The sequence below is a fragment of the Primulina eburnea genome, chromosome 6 (genome assembly GCF_022965805.1).
Source record: "Primulina eburnea isolate SZY01 chromosome 6, ASM2296580v1, whole genome shotgun sequence".
Taxonomy (NCBI): domain Eukaryota; kingdom Viridiplantae; phylum Streptophyta; class Magnoliopsida; order Lamiales; family Gesneriaceae; genus Primulina; species Primulina eburnea.
In genome coordinates, this window is record NC_133106.1 from 28,681,775 (window position 1) to 28,702,784 (window position 21,010).

General features: G+C 36.5%; 1 protein-coding gene and 1 non-coding gene across 2 annotated transcripts; one reads left to right on the top strand and one right to left on the bottom strand.

Moving 5' to 3' along the window:
* Positions 1-2,048: 2,048 nt before the first annotated feature.
* Positions 2,049-2,154, bottom strand: LOC140835630 (small nucleolar RNA R71). Its single transcript, XR_012118951.1, has one exon. It is a non-coding gene; the product is annotated as a small nucleolar RNA R71 (small nucleolar RNA).
* Positions 2,155-16,529: 14,375 nt separating this feature from the next.
* LOC140834074 (cytochrome b-c1 complex subunit 9) lies at positions 16,530-20,353 on the top strand. Its single transcript, XM_073198695.1, has 3 exons — positions 16,530-16,757; positions 17,009-17,056; positions 20,078-20,353. The coding sequence occupies exons 1-3, from the start codon at positions 16,638-16,640 to the stop codon at positions 20,123-20,125; spliced, it is 216 nt and encodes a 71-aa protein (XP_073054796.1). The 5' UTR covers positions 16,530-16,637; the 3' UTR covers positions 20,126-20,353.
* Positions 20,354-21,010: the final 657 nt, after the last annotated feature.

Consider the following 21,010-nt stretch of genomic DNA (forward strand, 5'->3'; position numbering starts at 1 on the left):
TATTGCATTAGTCTGTGTGTGTTTTGCGTTGTGCATACGTTTATTTCAATCACATTATGTTCATTTTAGAGTAAACATTTACATTTTATCATATCTCACTATTGTGTGATGAAATTTCAGGAAAAATGGCCGGAAGAACTAAAATCGGAGCCAAGTGTCAAGTCAAGAAAATAAAGTGCAGCAGAGCTGGCGCTCGAGCAGTAGTTTTCTACCGCCCGAGCGCGGGAGGTGAAAGTCCGAGGAAACATACAGAAGAGTCGACGCTTGAGCGGTAGTTTTCTACCGCCCGAGCGCGAATGCCGCACTTCCCAAGGTGATTTACAGAAGGTGTGGCGCTCGAGCGGTACTTTTCTACCGCCCGAGCGCCGCCTAATTTTGGCAAGATTTTGCATTCGATTCTTTTCCTTATTTCGGAGGATGGCTGATAGGGGGGACGTTTTGGGACGTTTGGACCTATTCAGACTTGATTCTTCAGCCGTCAAGAGTTTTGGAGAGCACGAGGCGCTTGGAGTGAAGATTCGACATTTTCCGGGCACCGTTCTTCGCGTTTTTCGTCACTTCTAGTATTTTTACCTAAGTTTTTATCTTTTAAACATTGTTTTGCTTAGTTGAATTATGAATTCTAGTAGCTAAACTTTATTATTTGTTGGGATAAAAGGGGATCCTACCCCGAACGTTGATTTGAATTAATTTATATTTCGATTGTGCGTTATTCTTGATTTTACTACTGTTTTATCGTGTCATTAAAGCGTAGCTAACTTTAACGACGTTTTCATATCACGAGTGAGTTCGAGAGAATAACGAGTGATAGGATCGAGTAGTAATTCGCGGATCTACAATTTACATAGATATATGAAATTGGATACGTGCCGATAGTCATAGTCCTTAGGGTCGAAAACTAAGAGATTTCATAGATCGAAATGCGATTTGCTCTTGATAAATAATTAAAGACATTTAATTGCTTCATTGAGTAGAATTAGTTTGGCATAGCTCGAGAGAGTATGTTCAATAGATTAGGAAATCTTGTCGGAAGCGTAGATCACGATCGAACGAATTGATCAATAAACGAGGGGTAGGTGAACCGAGATTCCCAACAAATCAATTTCTCATTGAATTTTAACTCAATCATTTTAGATATAAATTCTCATTCATTACTTGTTGAATCATTTTAATTGCATAATTATTCGAGTATAGTAGGAATAATCACACAACTCAATTTTCGTTGCTAAATGTTAAATAACTGAAAATAATAATTGTAACCACAGTCTTCAGTGGAACGATACTCGTACTCACGTACACTATATTATAACTTGACATCGTGCACTTGCGATTAATTTTTGAGCATACAAAATCATATTTTATTCGGGATTTCACTGTGCAAGTTTTGCTCGATCAAGTTTTTTGCGCCGTTGCCGGGGACTGTTAATCTACAATTTTATTTTTAGTTATTTCCTTTAGCATTATTTTATTTCTCTTGAGATAACACTCCATATTTTATTACAGATATTTCTTCCAGTGCATGCCAAAGTCACTTGACGTGGAGATTGAGTTTGATCCTGAAATTGAAAGAACTTTCCGAAGGCGAAGACAACAACAAAGACTTAAAGAACTGATGGAAAGACACGAGCAAGAACGTGGAGAGGAACAGCATGACAATAGACAAGTTGAGATACCGCGTCGCATACCAATGCTGGAGTATGCCCAGCCTTCATTGGAGGGTGCACACCCTAGCATTGTGAGGCCTATCGTGCGGGCGAATCACTTCGAAATCAAGCCAGCCATAATCCAGATGATTCAGAACACGGTCCAACTTGGAGGAACTGCAATGGATGACCCAAACACGCACATCGCGGATTTTCTTGAAATTTGCGATACTTTTAAATTCTTTGTAGTTTCTAATGATGCTGCTAGGTTGCGTTTATTTCCCTTCTCCTTACGTGATAAAGCTAAAGCATGGTTAAATTGTTTGCCTGTAGGTTCGATCGCTACGTGGGACGACATGGCGAAAGCTTTTCTCATCAAATACTTCCCTCCCTCCAAGACCATGAAGCTGCGGGCAGACATTACGACATTTGCTCAATTTGATCAGGAATTTCTATATGAGGCATGGGAACGCTTCAAGGATCTACTACGAAGATGTCCACATCATGAGTTACCACTTGGGTTAGTCGTTCAAACATTTTATTATGGTTTGCTTACTCCTAACCGTACTATGATAGATGCGGCTGCTTGTGGAAACCTGTTGAGAAAGACCGCGGAGGAAGGATATGAGTTGTTAGAGGAGATGGCTGCTAGCAGCTATCATCCTCAATCTGAAAGAAACAACCAGCGGAAGAGTACAGGAGTGCACCAGGTAACTGATTTTTCTGCTATTACTGCACAACTTGATGCTTTAAACAGGAAAATAGACGGCTTGAATATGGGTGTCACGGCGATGCGTCTTCAAGAGATATTCTGTGAAAAGTGTGGAGGGGAACACTATGCGAAGTACTGTCAAGATGATAATCCATTCTATGTGCAAAATGAGGCACCAGTGAACCAAGTGGGAGTCCAAAACCGCCCAAGGCATGACCCTTATTCGAACACATACAATCATGGGTGGAGGCAACATCTCAACTTCTCATGGGCCGGTCAAAACAGTCAGAATAGACCGCAAGGAGGACAACAATATGGGAAACAACCGATGTACAGATCCGATCCTCCTAGAGAAGAAACATCCAACTTGGAGCAAATGATGTCTAAGTTTATTTCATCCACTGAAACTAGACTTCAAAATCAGGATGCGTCGATAAAGGGGCTTGAACTCAAACCCTTACCTCTGCACTTAAATTACGTGTTCCTAGGTAAGAATAACATGTTGCCTGTCATTATTTCTGCTGCTTTGACAGATGCTATGGAGGAAAAACTGTTGCAAGTTCTCAAAGAGCACAAAAGGGCATTCGCTTGGAAGGTGGCATACATCAAGGGAATCAGTCCATCGATATGCATGCATAAATTCTTGATGGAAGAAAAGTACTCACCTCTCGTGTAACCTCAAAGACGACTAAATCCAAAGATGCAAGAGGTAGGTGAAAGCTGAAACTATTAAGCTTCTCGATTCAGGTATTATCTACCCTATTTCCGATAGTGCTTGGGTAAGTCCGGTTCAATGTGTGCCTAAAAAAGGTGGGATTACGGTGATCACTAATGAAAAGAATGAACTTATTCCCACGAGAACTGTTACGGGGTGGAGAGTGTGTATTGACTATAGGAAGTTGAATGATGCCACCCATAAGGACCATTTTCCTCTTCCCTTTATTGATCAAATGTTGGAGATATTAGCGGGGCATGAATTTTATTGTTTTCTAGATGGGTATTCGGGGTATAATCAAATCACAATTGCACCTGAGGACCAAGAGAAAACCACTTTCACTTGTCTTTATGGCACGTTTGCTTTTCGCCGAATGCCTTTTGGTCTTTGTAATGCACCTGCTACATTTCAACGCTGTATGACTGCTATATTCCATGATATGATTGAAACCTTTCTTGAAATATTTATGGATGATTTTTCTATCTTTGGCGCAACGTTTGATGAGTGCTTGCAGAATTGAGATCCGTGTTGAGAAGATGCGAGGAGACGAACTTGGTGCTCAATTGGGAAAAGTGTCATTTCATGGTACAAGAGGGAATTGTTTTTAGGGCACAATGTTTCGGAGCAAGGAATTGAGGTGGACAAGGCAAAAATTGAAGTCATAAAGAACCTACCACCACCAACCTCAGTAAAGGGAGTTAGAAGTTTTTTAGGCCACGCCGGTTTCTATCGGCGGTTCATCAAAGATTTTCTAAAGTTGCCAAACCTCTATCTTCTCTACTTATGAAAGATATGCCCTTTGATTTTAATTCTAACTGTTTGCAGGCATACGAGGATTTAAAGGAGCGCTTGGTGACGGCTCCTGTCTTGGTGGCACCGGATTGGGATCTGCCCTTCGAGATCATGTGCGATGCCAGTGATGCTGCGGTTGGTGCTGTCCTCGGCCAAAGACGAACAAGGTATTCCACACTATATACTATGCAAGTAAGACTCTAGATGAAGCACAATTAAATTATGCCACAACTGAAAAAGAGTTACTTGCAGTAGTGTTTGCACTTGATAAATTTCATGCATATCTTGTTTTGTCAAAAGTCATTATTTACACAGACCACTCTGCACTGAAATATTTGCTTGCTAAAAAAGATGCAAAGCCACGCTTACTTCGGTGGATCTTACTGTTACAAGAGTTTGATTTGGAAATAAAAGATAAGAAAGGTGTTGAGAATGTGGTGGCGGATCATTTATCTAGACTAGAGATTGTTAGTAATGATTGTGTAGATCAAGCTATTAATGATTGGTTTCCTGAAGAGCAACTGTTTGAGATCAAACATTGTCCATGGTATGCAAATTTCGCTAACTTTCTTGTCACAGGCACACCTCCACCAAACCTATCGTTTCACCAACGAAAGAAATTCTTTTCTGACGTGAAATACTATTTTTGGGAGGAACCTTTTTTGTTTAAAATTTGTGCAGATTCCATGATAAGACGGTGTGTTGCGGAGGAAGAGTTTGATCAAATTCTCAACCATTGCCATGACCGTGAGGTAGGTGGTCATTTCGGACCAACAAGGACGGCATCCAAGGTACTTGAATGTGGCTTTTATTGGACAACTCTCTTTAAAGATGCTCGTTCTTATGTGCTACATTGTGATAAATGCCAGCGGTCAGGTAACATCTCTAACCGTCATGAAATGCCTTTAAATAATATCATTGAATGTGAGGTTTTTGATGTGTGGGGAATAGACTTCATGGGACTATTCCCCAGTTCTTTCACAAAAAAATACATCTTGGTGGCAGTGGACTATGTGTCTAAGTGGGTAGAGGCGGAAGTGTATGCCACTAATGATGCTCAAGTGGTACTAAAATTTTTAAAGAAAAACATTTTTAACCGATTTGGAACACCACGAGCAATCATTAGTGATAGTAGGCACACATTTTTGCAACAAACTATTTGAAAAACTTTTGAACAAATATGGTGTCACACATAAGATATCTACCCCTTATCATCCCCAGACGAGTGGTCAAGTGGAAGTGTCTAATCGAGAAATTAAGCAGGATTCTGGAAAAAGTGGTAGGTGTCAGTAGGAAAGACTGGTCGGTGAGGTTAGATGATGCTCTTTGGGCATATAGGACTGCTTTCAAAACACCAATAGGCACGACACCGTACAGATTATTGTTTGGTAAAGCATGTCACTTACCTGTAGAGTTAGAGCATCGGGCATATTGGGCAACAAAAGCACTAAACTTGAACTTTACTGATGCAGGCGAACGACGTTTGCTTCAACTAGATCAGTTGGAGGAATTCCGAAATCTAGCATATGATCTCGCACTAACCTACAAGGAAAAGACGAAGAAAGCCCATGACAAGCGGATCATCAAGAGAGAATCCAAAGAAGGTGAAAGTGTCCTACTCTACAACTCCCGGTTGCGAATTTTTCCCGGAAAATTGAAGACGCGATGGTCTGGTCCATTCGTGATCTCGAAAGTTTATCCATCGGGAGCTGTAGAATTGAAAGATGGGAAGGATAGGACATTTACGGTCAATGCCCAGCGCCTGAAGCACTACATGGGTTGCACAATTGAGCCACAACTTGGAATCATCCTGCAATAATCGTGTCATATTTATTGCAGATATCAAAGGAATTCTGGCTCGAGAACCCTTACCATAAAATTTTCACTTCTCAGCCATCTCAGGTCTGAATCGAACTATCTTATGGAAGCAATCGACTGTAGCTCGGTACTTGGTCAACATATCGATACCGACAATACAATCAAAATCAGATAAACCAAGCACAATACAGTCTAACTCAATCGTATGCCCATCATACTGCAGTATACACGGTTTCACAGATTTTACTGATATCAAACATGTTCTTAACGGAGACGTGACAGATACTACAGTGGCTAATGACTCAACAGGCAATGTGTGCATTAATGCAAATCTCTCCGAAATAAAAGTATGCGACGCACCAGTATCAATCAATACATATGCAGGATAACCAGAAATAAAACAGTTACCTGCTACAACATCATCAGGTGCATCCTGTGCCTGCTTCTCGGTCAAAGCGAAAACTCTGGCCTGCTGTCTCGGAGGCTGGCTCGCTGTCTGGCCCCCTCCCGGCCTCTGATGTGACTGAGTAGACGGTGCTGGCTGAAAAGTATGAACGGCAGATGGTCGTCTACCTGCCTGAGCCACTGATCCCGATGACTCAGCTGCCTGTGATCCCTGGGCACTCCTCTGAGGACACACTCGAGCAAAGTGTCCCTGCTGTCTACAAATACGACAACTGCCAACCACTCCTCGGCACTGATCTGTGGAATGCCTCCCTCCACACGTACCACAGTACGGTCCTGTATAACTCTGGCCCTGACCGGTCTGTCTAGAGCCACTCGAACTGGACGAGCTAGTTCCAGATTTCTTGAATTGCTTCCCTCTAGCCTTCAAGAAATCCTTCTTCCTGCTACTGCTGCTGCCACCTTCAAATCGAGGAGGTGGTTGTTGTTGTCCCGGTACTGGAAGCACAAACGAAGCCTCTCTCTGTCTCATCAGACCGGCTTCAGCTCCCTTGGCTCGGTTCAAGGCATCGGTGAAATTGTTTGGCCTCCCGGTATTCACCAAGGTAAATATTTCAGGATTTAGGCCCTTTATGAACTGGTCCGCAACGGCCTCATCATGTTCAGCTACGTGGGGAGCAAATCGGAGCAGTGTAGAGAACTTAGCCACATAATCCTCAATGTTTAATTGGCCCTGTCTCAAGTTTGCAAACTCGGCTCCCATGTCCTTCCTATAAGATACTGGAAAGAACCGTAGATAAAATTCAGACTTAAACACATTCCATGTAATGGCCGTACCTCGTTGTTCCAATGCCCGTTTCGTCGTGATCCACCAGTAGTTTAGCCACATCATGCAGCTGGAGTCCGATCAGTTTCACCCTCTTTTCCTCAGTATATTCCAAAGATTCGAACATCGCTTCAATATCGTCCAACCAACTTTCACATTCCACGAAATTCTCCGTACCTTTCAAAGTCGGTGGATGAAATGACTGAAACCTTTTCAACAGTTTCTCCATTGGTGTGGGTGTCACATCCATGGGAGGATTCGATGTAATCCCCTGTTTTGGTATTCTTCTCGGAGGCATATCTGAAATCAAAAGGATTAGTAACCCCAAACCAAAGTTCTATTTCAGTCCTCCTCCGATCATCTTACTGCTGATCCAGAATCGGCTCTGATTTGTTCTCAATAATACATGTTTTCAAATCAAGTCAGATAAACAGATAAACATGTACTATAAAGCAGTAAATCATGCTAGCAATCAAAAGCAGGAAAGAAAACACATTCTACCCCTCTCACTAGCTCATATCTCAAGGATCTATCGCTCTGATACCACCTGTTGTGGGGACCCGGACGCTAATCCAGTTCTTAATCATCATTGGGACTAATTAATCAATTATAAAACAGGGTCTAAAATTTTTTTCTTTTTAAACTGCGGAACGTAGTGAAATCAACTAATATACAACTCAGTATAAAAGAAAGTACAAATCCTGTACCGTCTACAAATCAGTAAAACTAAGGTTCAACATCTAAATATCAAGTGTCAAAACCCTATATACATCCAAGTCCGAAGTCTCCACTCTCTCACGATCTCTCCTCATCTCCTGGACCCTGATCATGTCTCATCTGTTGTCATGTACACATACAAACAAGACAACAGCCGAATAATTCCGGTGAGAATATATCCCAGTATAAATCAACGAAACATACAATCATATAAACAAATATAAAGCATGTAATCAGATAATAGTAATATGTATCAAAATCTGAAACATGATCAATCATAAAACTGTCTAACATATATGTGACTCCACGTCTCAGACTAGACTCAATCCTAGTCTAGGGATCCCGGTTTCCAAATGTGGTGTTCCTATATCGAATTCCGTAATAGAAGGAACTCTGATCCTATTACTCGATATAACAAAATATGGTGTTCCTATATCGAATTCCGTAATAGAAGAATTCCAATTCTATTTACTCGATATAACCAACATCCGGTGTCCTGACCTAACCGTCATGGACTGTAGCTCTATCGCTAATATCCTTATCTTGAGACATCGTGCAATGTGCCCGTGGCGATCCCGCCACTATCAGGCACTTCCGTCCCAATATTTCTATACTATCTTGTGACATCGTGCAATGTTCTCGTGGCGATCCCACCACTATCAGGAACTTATGTCACAAGATTACTCGTCTGATACCTGTTATCTATAACTCAAGAGAGCAAGTATATCAGTCAAATAATGCAAATATCAATGCAATAAAGTAAAGTATGTGATTTATGGAAACTCAAGTCTAAACCGACTCAAGTCGATCTGCCAATACCACATTGACTTATACCTTTCTTTCGTCGGTTTCTGGCTCAGTCGAAGTCCTGAATTCACAGTCTGTCTGGCAATGACAATATCAATAATCTCATGTCAATATATCTTTCAAGTCAATAACAATCTGATCAATTTGAATTTAATTCAAATCATCGGCATAACGGTACAAACTCAGTATCTCCGTCAATACAATATCCTCATATCACAGTTACAATCCATAACCCATATCCAATACAATTCGTGATCCAATCACAGTTCAAATCTGTCTGGTATAAATCAATATACCCTGAAAATTCATAACAATTCCATAATCAGTCTGTTTCTTAATCTGACTTCGATTCTATGATGTCTAACATGTCAAGAACAACATATATGAGTTCCATTCAATTCTGACAATATTATAATTCCAAAACATGTCAAAACGTAGTAAAACCTACGTCCAGTTGTAGCCTACGTCGATAGGGCTCAATACCGAAGTCAGATTCAAAATCTAACGGACGGATTTCTCACAAAAAGCGTAAGGATTTTTCTTAAACTTCCCTCGACCCTTTCTCGATTTCTTACTGAATCTGAAGGATTTCGTACGTTTGTATATATATATATATACACCATGCATGATTTCCAAAACGTGTCCATTCCTTCGCGAAACACGTCGCACCACGGGTGCGCTCAATTTTCTACCGCGAGTGCGCTATGCTCTCGGCCTTCCTTCCAAATTTCCAATTTATACGACCGCGGATGCGGTCTTGTTTGCACCGCGGGTGCGGTCCTGCACCGCGGGTGCGGTCTCGTTTCTTACCGCGGGTGCGGTCTCAGTTTTTCAAAAATTGCTACCCTACTGGACATGCACCACGGGTGCGGTGTCTTCCTGAGCGCGGGTGCAGGTGTTGCTTCGGCAACACATTCTGAAATTCAAAATAAATAGCCGGACATTCTCTTAAATCGTGTCTCAGTTGGCCCTTTCGTAATCACGTTAAATTATAAGTCAATAATCCTCGATTAACAGTGATTAATTCTCGGGCATTACAATACATCTTCGTACTTCCAGGATGAATGGAGTACGGAGTATTGTGGGCTTGCTACATAACAACTTCTCTTAGTGACTCCCCACTAAGAACTCATAGTCGATCTCGATACCGAACTATGTCATCCTCCTCAGAATACAACTTTCGGCCTTTAAATTCATCTCTCAGCCTCATTTTCGCAATTGCTCACCGGAAGACTGATTTTCTCAAATTTTATCCCCAAATTTGACTGTACTGTCATAGTAGAAAGATTAGGGGCTTCAGCCCTAGCATACACTGCAAGCTCGAATCGATGAATCTCTGCCTGCATTTGTCTCTGAACTTACAGTTGAGTAATAACTGTAGTCTTTCTATTCAAAGCATCCGCAACTATATTAGCTTTTCTCGGATGATAGATAATATATCAGTCGTAGTCCTTTACCGGCTCTAACCATCTTCGCTGCCTCAACTCTTTCTATGTGAAGAAGTACTTCAAGTTTTTATGATCTGTGAAAATCTAGCACTTCTCCTTATATAAGTAATGTCTCCAAATTTTTAATGCAAATACCTGAACTGAACAAGTAACTGAACTGAAAGAACACAACTGATCTCAGAACTGAAAAAGACTTATCAGATTGAAACAGAACAATAACTGAAGTAATTATACTTAAGTTCTCATAAGTATTAATAAGTCTCAAACAAATAATCAAAGATTGAAAAACAGATCAGATATCAGAACTGAAGACTAGAACTGATAATATTGTTCGCAACACTGATATAGCTAATATGAAACAATCAAAACTGAACTAATAGTAGAACTTTCAAACTGAAAGGACATCAGTTAGATTGATATAGACCAGCTGAACTGATCAGTCAATCAATTTGACTCCTGATCAGTTATCCACGTCATCAGCTGCAATTTGAATCTCAACAAAAAATTTGACACTCCATACCAAAGCAAAACAGACGAAGATAACATTCTGATACATCATACCTCTGTTTGAAAAAGGTTGAATACATGGATAAAAGACGACTCAACTGGTATTGTTAATTAATGCATTCAATGTGAGCGTTGGGATCGAAGATTATAAATAGCTGAGAAGTTCGTTCGTGAAGTAGTTAGTGAAGTAAGTGAAAACAACAGGTTGTAACGAACTACCAGATCAATCAGTTTTTCAGTCAGTTGTTATTTATTTTTAAGTTTCTATTCAGTGTGCAAATCGCAAACTTTAGCTTACAACTCATTGATACATTTGTAGCATTCAGGCTACTCATTCGAGCAATTAAGTTATCAATTGTTAAGTTATGTAAGAAAAATTAAGAGTTTCAGTTTGACAGTGTTTAAGTCCAAGCTTAAGTGGATTATTACATATTCATTGTAATTAATCTAAGTATTTTAAAGAATTCATATCCTTGAGATAGAAGACGTGATATAGGAGCATTTGAAATCTCCGAATATCTATAAAAATCCTCGTGAGCATTATTTTTATTCATTCAGTTATCACGATACCTTAGCCAAAATATTTAAGCAACCCTCGGGTTTTTTTTTTTTTTTTTGCACTATTATTAGTTAACTGATTGATATAAACATACAAGATTTCAGGATCAGTTCCTCAAAGAACTTATTCATATTCAAAAAAGAGTTCAAAAGACTGAAGTATTTATTCAACTCCCCTTATAAATACTTCACTCATATTAACCGATCCTAACATTTTGGTTGGACTATTTCAGCACTATCTGTCCACCTGTCTACTGAACTTTGAAAGTTGATATTCAATTTCAGCTATTAACACCAGTTGTGATCACATCAACTCAAATTTAAGAAGAAAAATGTAGATGTTTATTCACCTATCGAAACAACTCCACCGATCCTAACAAAAATAATATAATCGACTCTAATACTAATTGTAGAATTAATCGTAAACCGTTTTACCAAAACCTATAGTCGAGGATAACGATGCAACTCAAATTTTTTTAAATGTTCAACAACACAAATGCCATGATCGATTGCTCTCTTAGCTGTTGAAATCCTTAACATGTAATGCTAGTTTGAAACCCAAAAAACTTGTGCATGGTTGGGCATTAAGCATGCTTAATATATTTTGTGTTCCACTGAAGTAATTTGCATTCTTAAAGTAAGAAATTATTCTTTCATCCTACGAAGTAATTAAAATTCTAAAGTGCTAAAACGAATATGAACATATATAATGCAAGGTTACCAGATTTTAAGGAAACTAATACCTTTTAATTATTAAATTAAATTTGAAGTGAAACGCCCTAACTTTTTTATGTTGAGTACTGATATTTGCTTCTTAATTTTCTATAGGGCTGATTTCCAACCTCGGACTTACGAATTAAATAATCTTTGATGGTGACAATTTTAGTAGTTATTACGTATCATTTTAATTATTTTGTGTAATTTGGGTCCATAAAATTTCATTTCAACTTGTTTTCTTCACCAGTTATGTTTATCTCTCGATGATTCTGATCTTTTATATTATCAAAATTGAATCTTAGTCAATTTATCGTTTTGTTTAAAATTTTGGTCCTTTTCTTTTTGTAATTTTAGTTATTTTAGCTAGCTTTAGAAACATCAGTGTCACACATAAAAAAGATTAAAATTTTCAAATCATAAAATATAGTAGACTAAGACTGAAATTCAACAACATGAGACAAAAATCACAATAATACAAACATAAAATATCAAAATTATAATTTTTCCATATTTAAAATCGCTTTTTTAAATGATATTCTACCATTTTTAGGAAACATTTTATAAGTGGTCCTATAAATTAGTTATTATTCCTTTTGATCATGACAATCAAAATTTATTCTTAGCATAATAAATTGATTTCTTCTCCACTTCTAGAACGTTGGTATGACACTTGATATTACAAATAATGATATGTGACAGATGATTTTTTTAAAAACCCTAATCCTGAGGGCATAACAATTAAATGGCTCACGTCGTTTTTTATTATGTGTGATTAAGAATGACCCTCGTGTGTTTGGAACGATATGGTTCATCGCAGTGGGAGTGATAATATCCAGCATCAAACAAATCATGACGATTATCGTCGACATATTCAATGTCATTTCAGCACTTCAATGAAAGTGAAAAAATGCAACAAAATCCTAATTATTGCACCGAACAAAACTTTTACAACTCATGCCCAAAAGTCAAAACGAAGAAAATTACAGAATATTCGATCTTACAAGTTACAATCCCATATTTTAACAATTTTTGTTATGTCCTTCTCGCCATGCTAGACTATGATCTTCAACTTAGGCATCTGAGAGTCCTAGGAGTGCAAAATATTATAAAAAAAATATTTCCATAAAAATAAAATTAATACATCTTAGGCAAAAATGTTATAATTTCAAAGCTGTCTAGATCCATTGACCTCCTATTATAACGTGCCTCCACCAATGAATCGAAGTCAAAAAGCAATCTCGCAAGTTCAAACGTTGAAATATATATGATGATGATGAAAAAAGAAAGGCCCGAAGGATTATTTTACTGAGGTGACCAAAAAAAAATTCCAAGATGAGAAATGAGGACCAATTTCGTGTTTTTTAATGTTTTTGGTATTGGTAATAATTGGGTCTTGGTTTCATATTAATACTTGCAAAATTCAAATATTTCGGCCACCTTCTACGCAGCAGTAAAAGGTAGAACGATCTAGGGTTAATTTCATGTCGTAATCTATGTGAGTCATTTGTTTCAGGGTTCACATTTGAGTTTCTATGGTTCTAGATGAGTATGGGAAGCATTCACGTACAGAATTTTTTGGCAACATGCAAAAATATGTCGCTAATAGTGACGGAACAGCTGAAATCGTCAAAAAATGTAGTGACGATTCTTTGAGAGAATTATGGAAACAGTAACGGTTCAGGTATTATTTTTGTCTCTAATCAAGAAAAATGATTTTCCGCAGCACGTCAGCAATAGCGTGCATTAAAAACACGTTGCGAATACTACTTTTCACGGTATGCATCCATATGTGCGTTGTTAATAGTATTGCACTTATACTATTAACGGCGTGCATTAAAAGCACGCTGCGGATAGTAATATCTGCATCGTGCTTTTATGTGTGCTGTTAATAAATTATATAAACCACAGCGTACAGTTATATGTGAGCTGTTAATAAATAACCTATGAAAATTTCGCAGCGTACAATAAAGGCACGCCGTTAATAGTATTATTAACAGCGTGCATGTTTATGTGGGCTGTTAAAAGTAAATCATTTTTTTAAAAAAAATCGTGTTTAAACATTAACGGCGTACATTAATCGCACGCCGTCAATAGTATTATTCACAATTATTCGTATCTATTTATTTTAAACTTTTTTATTTTGAATGTATGTCTTTTTATTTTAAAATAATAAATTAAGTTTATAATTTAGATATTTATTTTTTAATTATGATTAAGCATGTCTGATAACGATTTGACAAATATTTAGCATTTTTTAACGTGTTCTAGTTGCAAAAACAAGAGATTTTTATGTTTTTATAAATATGAGAATTAATGCATCAGAGTTAAATTTATCATATTTATGTATTATTTTATCTATTTATTGGTTTGAGATAATTACAATTACATTAAGAATAAAAAATACTTTTGATGCTTAAGCATGTGCTAATCTCGCTTAAGCTTGAAAAGCTTGGAGCTCGACATCCGCACTTCGGGGTGCTTCACGCTTTTTAGATCCTTGCTCTCAATAGTTGTATCTCAATCCTACTAGAACGCTATAGGATTAGATGTTTCACCCTTGTCAAATAAGACATATTTATCTCATCAACTTTTGAATAGATATGTAGTAAGTAATTATCCATCCAATAGTTTCTAGAATTTTCTAAAACTCTATATGGGTATTTTGACGTAGTAAGAAATCTACTAATTAATCTTTGATCATAGAGTGAGTCTCATTTGAGACCGTATCACGGATCTTAATTTGTGAGACGAGTCAATCCTACCGATATTAACAATAAAAAGTAATACTATTAGCATAAAAAATAATATTTTTTCATGGATGACCCAAATAAAAATATGTCTCACAAAATACGACTGGTAAGACCGTCTCACACAAGTTTTTGTCTTGATCATAATACTAAAAGTTTGCTAATCTAATAATTAGCGCTTTTACCACGATCCAATTGTTGCAAATCTGGTTGACGGCTATAGTTTTACTGAATTCTTAAACAAGGTTCAATTTACATATATACTGCATACGAACAATTAACTTTAAGTTTTAAATCCCTACGAACAATTAACTTTAAGTTGTCGTACTTCAATATCCTACAATTAGGTCCAAGATTAAAAGCTTTGCTCCTTGTCTAGATCGCACTAGAAATCTAGACAAAATTATGCATTGACATCAATAACCAGAAGACGACGAAGTTCCGGCAGTGGCATGATGATTCAATGGTGGTGTGTGATTGTGGAGTGGAGGTCACGGCCGATTGGTTTTTCGTCGAGGGTGATGCCTAGAAACTCGAGTGAGGAGAGAGAGATATTGGTCTAGATTTTGTTAGGAGTTTGTATGAAAAGGTCAAGACCAACATAGAAAAGAAAAATTAGCAATATACCAAGCAAGCTAACAAGGGGAAGAAGAAGGTGGTATTTGAGAAGGGTGACTGGGAGTAGCTGGACTTAAGGAAGGAAAGGTTCCCCGAGAAGAGACGTTCAAAGCTATTACCTTCAAGTCCTTGAAGGAATCAATGACAACGCATACAAATTGGATCTGCCATGTGAGTATAACATCAGTTCCACTTTTAATGTTAGTGATATTTCGTAATTTGATGTAGGTGATGAACAAGATTTGAGAACAAACATTTTTCAAGAAGGGGAGGATGATGTGATCATAGTAGATCAAGCTCCAAGGAAAGTGCGGGATCCACTAGTATTGGCGGAGGGGCCAATCACGAGATGGCGACTGAAGGGATTCAAGGAAGCATTGCATAGATTCATGAGCAATCAAAAAGAAGTTGCAAGCAAGGAACCAAGTCCTGAGGAGTTCGTGATTCATGGGAGTAAGTTTGCGAGTCATAGGAACGTGATTCAAGTGTTAAATGATGAGGAGTCCAGAGGCCTTGGCGCTAGGAAGGCCAAATCTCCCTTCCCGAGCGCCACACTTACTATACAAGACAATTATTTCCATAACACTCGGCACCCGAGCGGTTAAATATTGCGCCAGAGAGCCAAAATTCCAGAACACTCGATGCCCAAGCGATCACATCCTACCGCCCGAGCGTGAAGACCCGCGGAAAATATTTTAGTTTCCTAGTTTAGAGAGTCCAATTATTCTGGGAACTAGATTTGATATCTTTTGAGTATGTAAACTTATTTTTCATGAATTTTTGAAGATAGTAAACAATTATCATTTAGCTTATACAACAATTTTGAGTTTTCTCTCAAACCTTTCAAGGCCTGTGCTTTGTTATCAAAATCAAACTTATCAAAGTTTTATTTTGTAGCGTTTGTCGATCATTTTTTTACACGGATTGTCAAAGACGAGTTCTTTGAAGGTTCGTTTGAGTGTTGGTTGTTCCTTTGTGATCGTTTATTACTAACCACGTAGTTCAGGGGTGAAGATCGTGCATTGCTTGAATCAAAAGATCGAAACATCACAACACCGATCCTTGTTCGTTTGAATTAAGGACACAATTCGAATTTAATCGTGTTCGTCTTTCTTTCATATGAAGATTTGTATCATGCTATTTTTACTTCATGTGGCTTAGACAGAGGTGATAAAAGGTTATCTCATTATCATCTTGAAGGGTTATAAGAAGGTGAATTAACCATAATCACTTAGCAAGTTATAGTTGGGACAAAAAATATAAACCAATACTATAATAGATTTGACATATTTGTATCATAGAAACATATCAAAATGTAACGATACAATAGTGTAATGGAACAAAAACGTAATTTTCTTGGTAACTGATATCAGTCCACTAAAATTAACTGATATTTGGTGGCATTAGGAATTGAATAGTTAGGCCCAATATAGTTGGTGGACCGGCTCATTCTTTAGGCCCAATAAATTGGGTAAAGTCCAATGCAATGAAACATGAAGCAAAGCTACGTATACAGGATCGACTGATATTTACCCATTTCTCTTATTTCTGAGCAAAATACCAGTAGAATTCTTTTTTTAGTTTTTTTCATTGAAAACAGGGAGGAAATGGAATCGGCGGCTAGACGTAGCGGCGGCGGCGTGTGGGAAGGCCTCTACAGGATGGTTATGCGGCGTACTCCTATCTACGTGACCTTCGTCGTCGCCGGCGCTTTTCTCGGTGAACGAGTCCGTATCTTTATGCGTCTAAGTTTGAGTGTACATTTGTGCATTTTTCCGTAAACATGGTTGGAATGACTTGATTAAGTTTGGATCTGAATACTTTTGAATGGATTTAATCGATTATTTTGTCGATTTAAAATTTCGGATTTGTGTTAATGTTAAACTATGCTTTGGATTGTTTGGTATTTGGTTTAATTTTCGGATTAGGTTGTATTTACTTCTATGTTTGATATGTTTTTCTATGTGGAAATTTGCAGGCTGTTGATTATGGCATTCGTAGACTCTGGGAGCATAACAATGTTGGGGTATGTAATTAATTATCGTTTCTTATTATTAAGGCATTTTTAGCTTATTTAAATTGCTATCCTGCGTCTGAGAACATCAAAATCACATTTTTGGTGCTTCTTTGTTCGCAAACATTTGGTATTTGTGATAGTTTTTGTTGGTAAATATATTGTTGTGTTCGAAAATGGCGAACAAGCATCAATGCATTGAAATGGTGTCGATTATTTTGGTGTTGCTGAAGCATATATCACCAAATTTATCACACTTTTCCCTCCTGTAAAAGATCTTAAAAGCATCGAACGAGATGCTCATTTTTTCTTTCTGATATGCCTGCTCTTGTTGAAATAATCCATTTCATGTCATCTTCTATTAATTGTCAAGAGAAAATTCCATTTTTTTTACTCTGGTTATGAATTGTGTGTTTTTTGGTTGGTGCTTGTACTTGCTTTGGCATTTGTTCGGTGACTTAAATTGTTCTGTGGTTATCTAACAATTGGGCTTTAGTTGAGAAGTTTCAGAGGGAACCATGTGCGAGTTGCATGGAGGAAATGAGGTTGTTGCCTGGAACGTGATAAGTAGTTGGGTTGATATAGTAATTAGAAGTTAGGATGAACAATATCATCCCCAAAAACACTGGATGAGGGCGTATAGAGGAAATATAATTCTGGCTATAAGTGGTTGCATTTGTGAAGTCTTCTGATAGATTTTAGAGAATGCCAGGATTAGTTGACTAAATGACTCTGTGTTGCCTTACCGTCTGGTCTGTTACTCTGTCAGTTGAATGGCTGTGGCTACATGTAACATCCCTAAAATCTCAAGTACCTAATTAGAAGAATAAGTTGAAAATATATTAATAATTAAGATTGAAACTTCTGTATATAGATGTTTTCGGCATCATTTTCTGAATATATGTACGGTACATAAATATCCATAGTTAAGAATAAATAAATAAATAAATAACTGTATAATTTTTTCCCTGATGAATGGATAAATGTTATTGTTGTCTATATGTATCCGTACATAATTATGGATACCTAATTGACTAGATAAATGAATAACCAAATAATATATTTTATATTAAGATGCTATATGAATATCATTTAATTTTTATTATAACTACGTAAGAGTTAATAAAAGATACCACAAATATACATTATCATTTCTTAATGTTTATTTCATTAATTTTCTAATATTTATGTAATACATTATGAACACAGAAATTTATTAAATACGTTCTAAAATAATTTTTTTCACCCAAGATAATATAAAATATATTGACTAATATTCAAACAATGAAAACAATACCTAAATGATTTTTCATACTTAAATGTCTAAAATTATCAAATGTATATGAATGTCATTTTGCAATAATTATCCCGTATATACATATATATATAGATGAAATTTTGTCTATCGTACTAAGAAACTCAAGAGAAACAAGGTAGATATTAAAGAAGTTGATAACAAACTAGATACATATTAAATCATTGTACATACATTTCATTAAATTTGTGGGAAAATATCCAATTACTTCCAAATTGGTGAACTAATAAACTAATTATAAGATATTCCTGACATATATATATGCGTATAAGTGCACACTTAAATATATATACACATACATAAACATTTTACACCATGGAACAAGAGATTAGCAAGCACCTTCCAAGTCAGGGCCAACACCACTTATGTACCAACTGTTGGCAAATGGTTTTTAGGTTTTAGTTTAATGTGCCTAAGAGCTTATCTGATGGAGTAGGTTCTTCATTAAAATTCGACAGGCGCAGCCAGCCGCTCGCTTTTAACAACTATGATTAAAAAATATAGAATCCCATCATGTACCAAACTCTCAAGTAGAATTGATGATAAAGTTCATCATTTAACAAAGTAGGTATAATATGAATCCATTTATGTCTTTCTATGCAAACAATCTTCTATCTATTCAGAAAGTTCTTCTCAAACCCAATAGACTGTGGGAAAATAGAACATCTTGTGAACTTCTTTTTTAAGGCTAAGTATTATCAAACGAATCTATGGTTGGTTAAGGAACCTTGCATATACCCTATGTTAGGTGTCAGAGCAGTTTTGGTTTCATCCGTCAAGGATTTATATAAACCAATTAACCAATGACTACCTTAAATTTTTGGATTCATTTTCAATCAATAATGGGTACGTTTGGGGGCCTGTTTTTGCCTTTTGCTGTGTTTCATGTTTCTGCTTATTGAAGGATTGATTTTTAGTTTTTGATATACAAGTAAACAAGTGTCTGTTTGGGAGTCCAAAATTTTTTCACTATAAATAGAATGACTGGTCTACCTGGGATGATGATCAAAATCAGTTTTGATTCATGAAATGCCTGAAGATGATATAATTAAATAATATTTTGTTTTTTATTTTTGCTACTTTTTAGATTAAATAAAAATAAGTAATAATGCATTTAAATATTAGTAGTTTTTGTTGTAAAAATTATAAAATAACTAAATATATAATATTAAAAGTAAAAAAAGGGATGTAAAATAAATAAAATTGATAACAAGGGTAAAAGTTGATGAAATGTGAAGGGTAGAAATGGTATTTTTTGGAGAAGCGATAAATAGAAATAGGCTAAAAAATAGAAACATGGAGGACCTTGTTTTCTGTTGGTGGACTGTTTCTGCTTATTGTTTCCCCATAAACAGGTGCTTGCAAATTTAACAACCTGTATATTTTTTTGGAAAAACAAAGAAACGAGACTCCCAAACAGGATCAATGTTATTAAAAAGTTAAATAGCCATGTTTCCATCATTCCTCATCACTGGCCAAAAAAGTAATACTCGTGGGTCGTGGCAGTTTTTGTGAAGTTGATGGGCATTCTTGATCGACACTATTTTCAGTATCATCTGTACTAAAAGCGGAGAAAAAAGTCATCACATTCTACCTTGTTCCTTCTCTCCATTGTATTGTTTTGTCTCTCCATGTTATTGTTTGTTTACCAATAAACTGTTAATTTTCCCTTTAAAATCCAAAAGCTCATGTCAAATTTTTGCACTTCTCTGTTGCAGAAACGGTACGAGGATATTCCAGTCTTGGGACAAAGGCCATCAGAATGAAGTAGCATTCTGGCTTAATTGAATCTGGGATGTTCAATAATTGTTACCATATTTCGTCGAACTGTGTTTATTCGAAACCTTTTACTACAATTGTGTTGTGGTTTGTAGCTTTTTGCTTGATCATCTGATATTTTGATACGGGTGAATAAATGAGATTGAGAGGGAAATCTGTATAACCATAGTGCTGCAAAGGCATTGGCATGATTTTAGAAGTCTTAAATTTGATCTGTCTACCGATCATCAGATTATAAGTCATAATCCTAACCCTTTCTGGTCTTGGTTGAATGGGTCTACAACTGTTGTCCTTGCTGTGTTTGAAACTAAATATATATATTTTTATGTTAGTTTTGCTTAAAACTGTTAAACGGACTGACCTACTACTTTGTCCCGCCATGGTAAAAACCGATCCGAATTAAAAGAGGTGTTCGGTTAAACCGAATTAATCGATCGAATCGAGTCAATTCGATCGAATTGAACCAATTTAGAAATTCGATTCGGTTATTTCGGAAATTCGGTTTTCAAATTAAAAAAAAATCGGTTATATGGGTTAATTCGGTTCTGTTACGGTTTTCAAATTTTGAAATCGGTTAACCGAATTAACCGATATAGTAAATACTATTATTTAATAAATTTTTATTATTATCAATTTTTATATATATTTTAATTTTTAATTTTAAAATCGATATAATATGTAATAATTGTGTTCAAACAAAATTTATACATTTGTGATGTATTGGATTTTATGTTTTTATGCATTTGCGAAGATTGTAGTATTCAAGAAAAATTATATATATAATTAAAGTTAAATCACAATTTTTTTTAAAAAAAAAAAACTAATCACCAACCGAATTAACCGATTTTAATTCGGTTTGGTTTTCATCGGTT

Excerpts from the sequence above, each read along its gene's own strand:
- LOC140834074 (XM_073198695.1), top strand. The coding sequence starts at position 16,638 with ATGGAATCGGCGGCTAGACGTAGCGGCGGCGGCGTGTGGGAAGGCCTC. Across the intron at positions 16,758-17,008 it reads GCGCTTTTCTCGGTGAACGA|GCTGTTGATTATGGCATTCG; the intron begins GTCCGTATCTTT and ends GGAAATTTGCAG. Across the intron at positions 17,057-20,077 it reads GGGAGCATAACAATGTTGGG|AAACGGTACGAGGATATTCC; the intron begins GTATGTAATTAA and ends TCTCTGTTGCAG.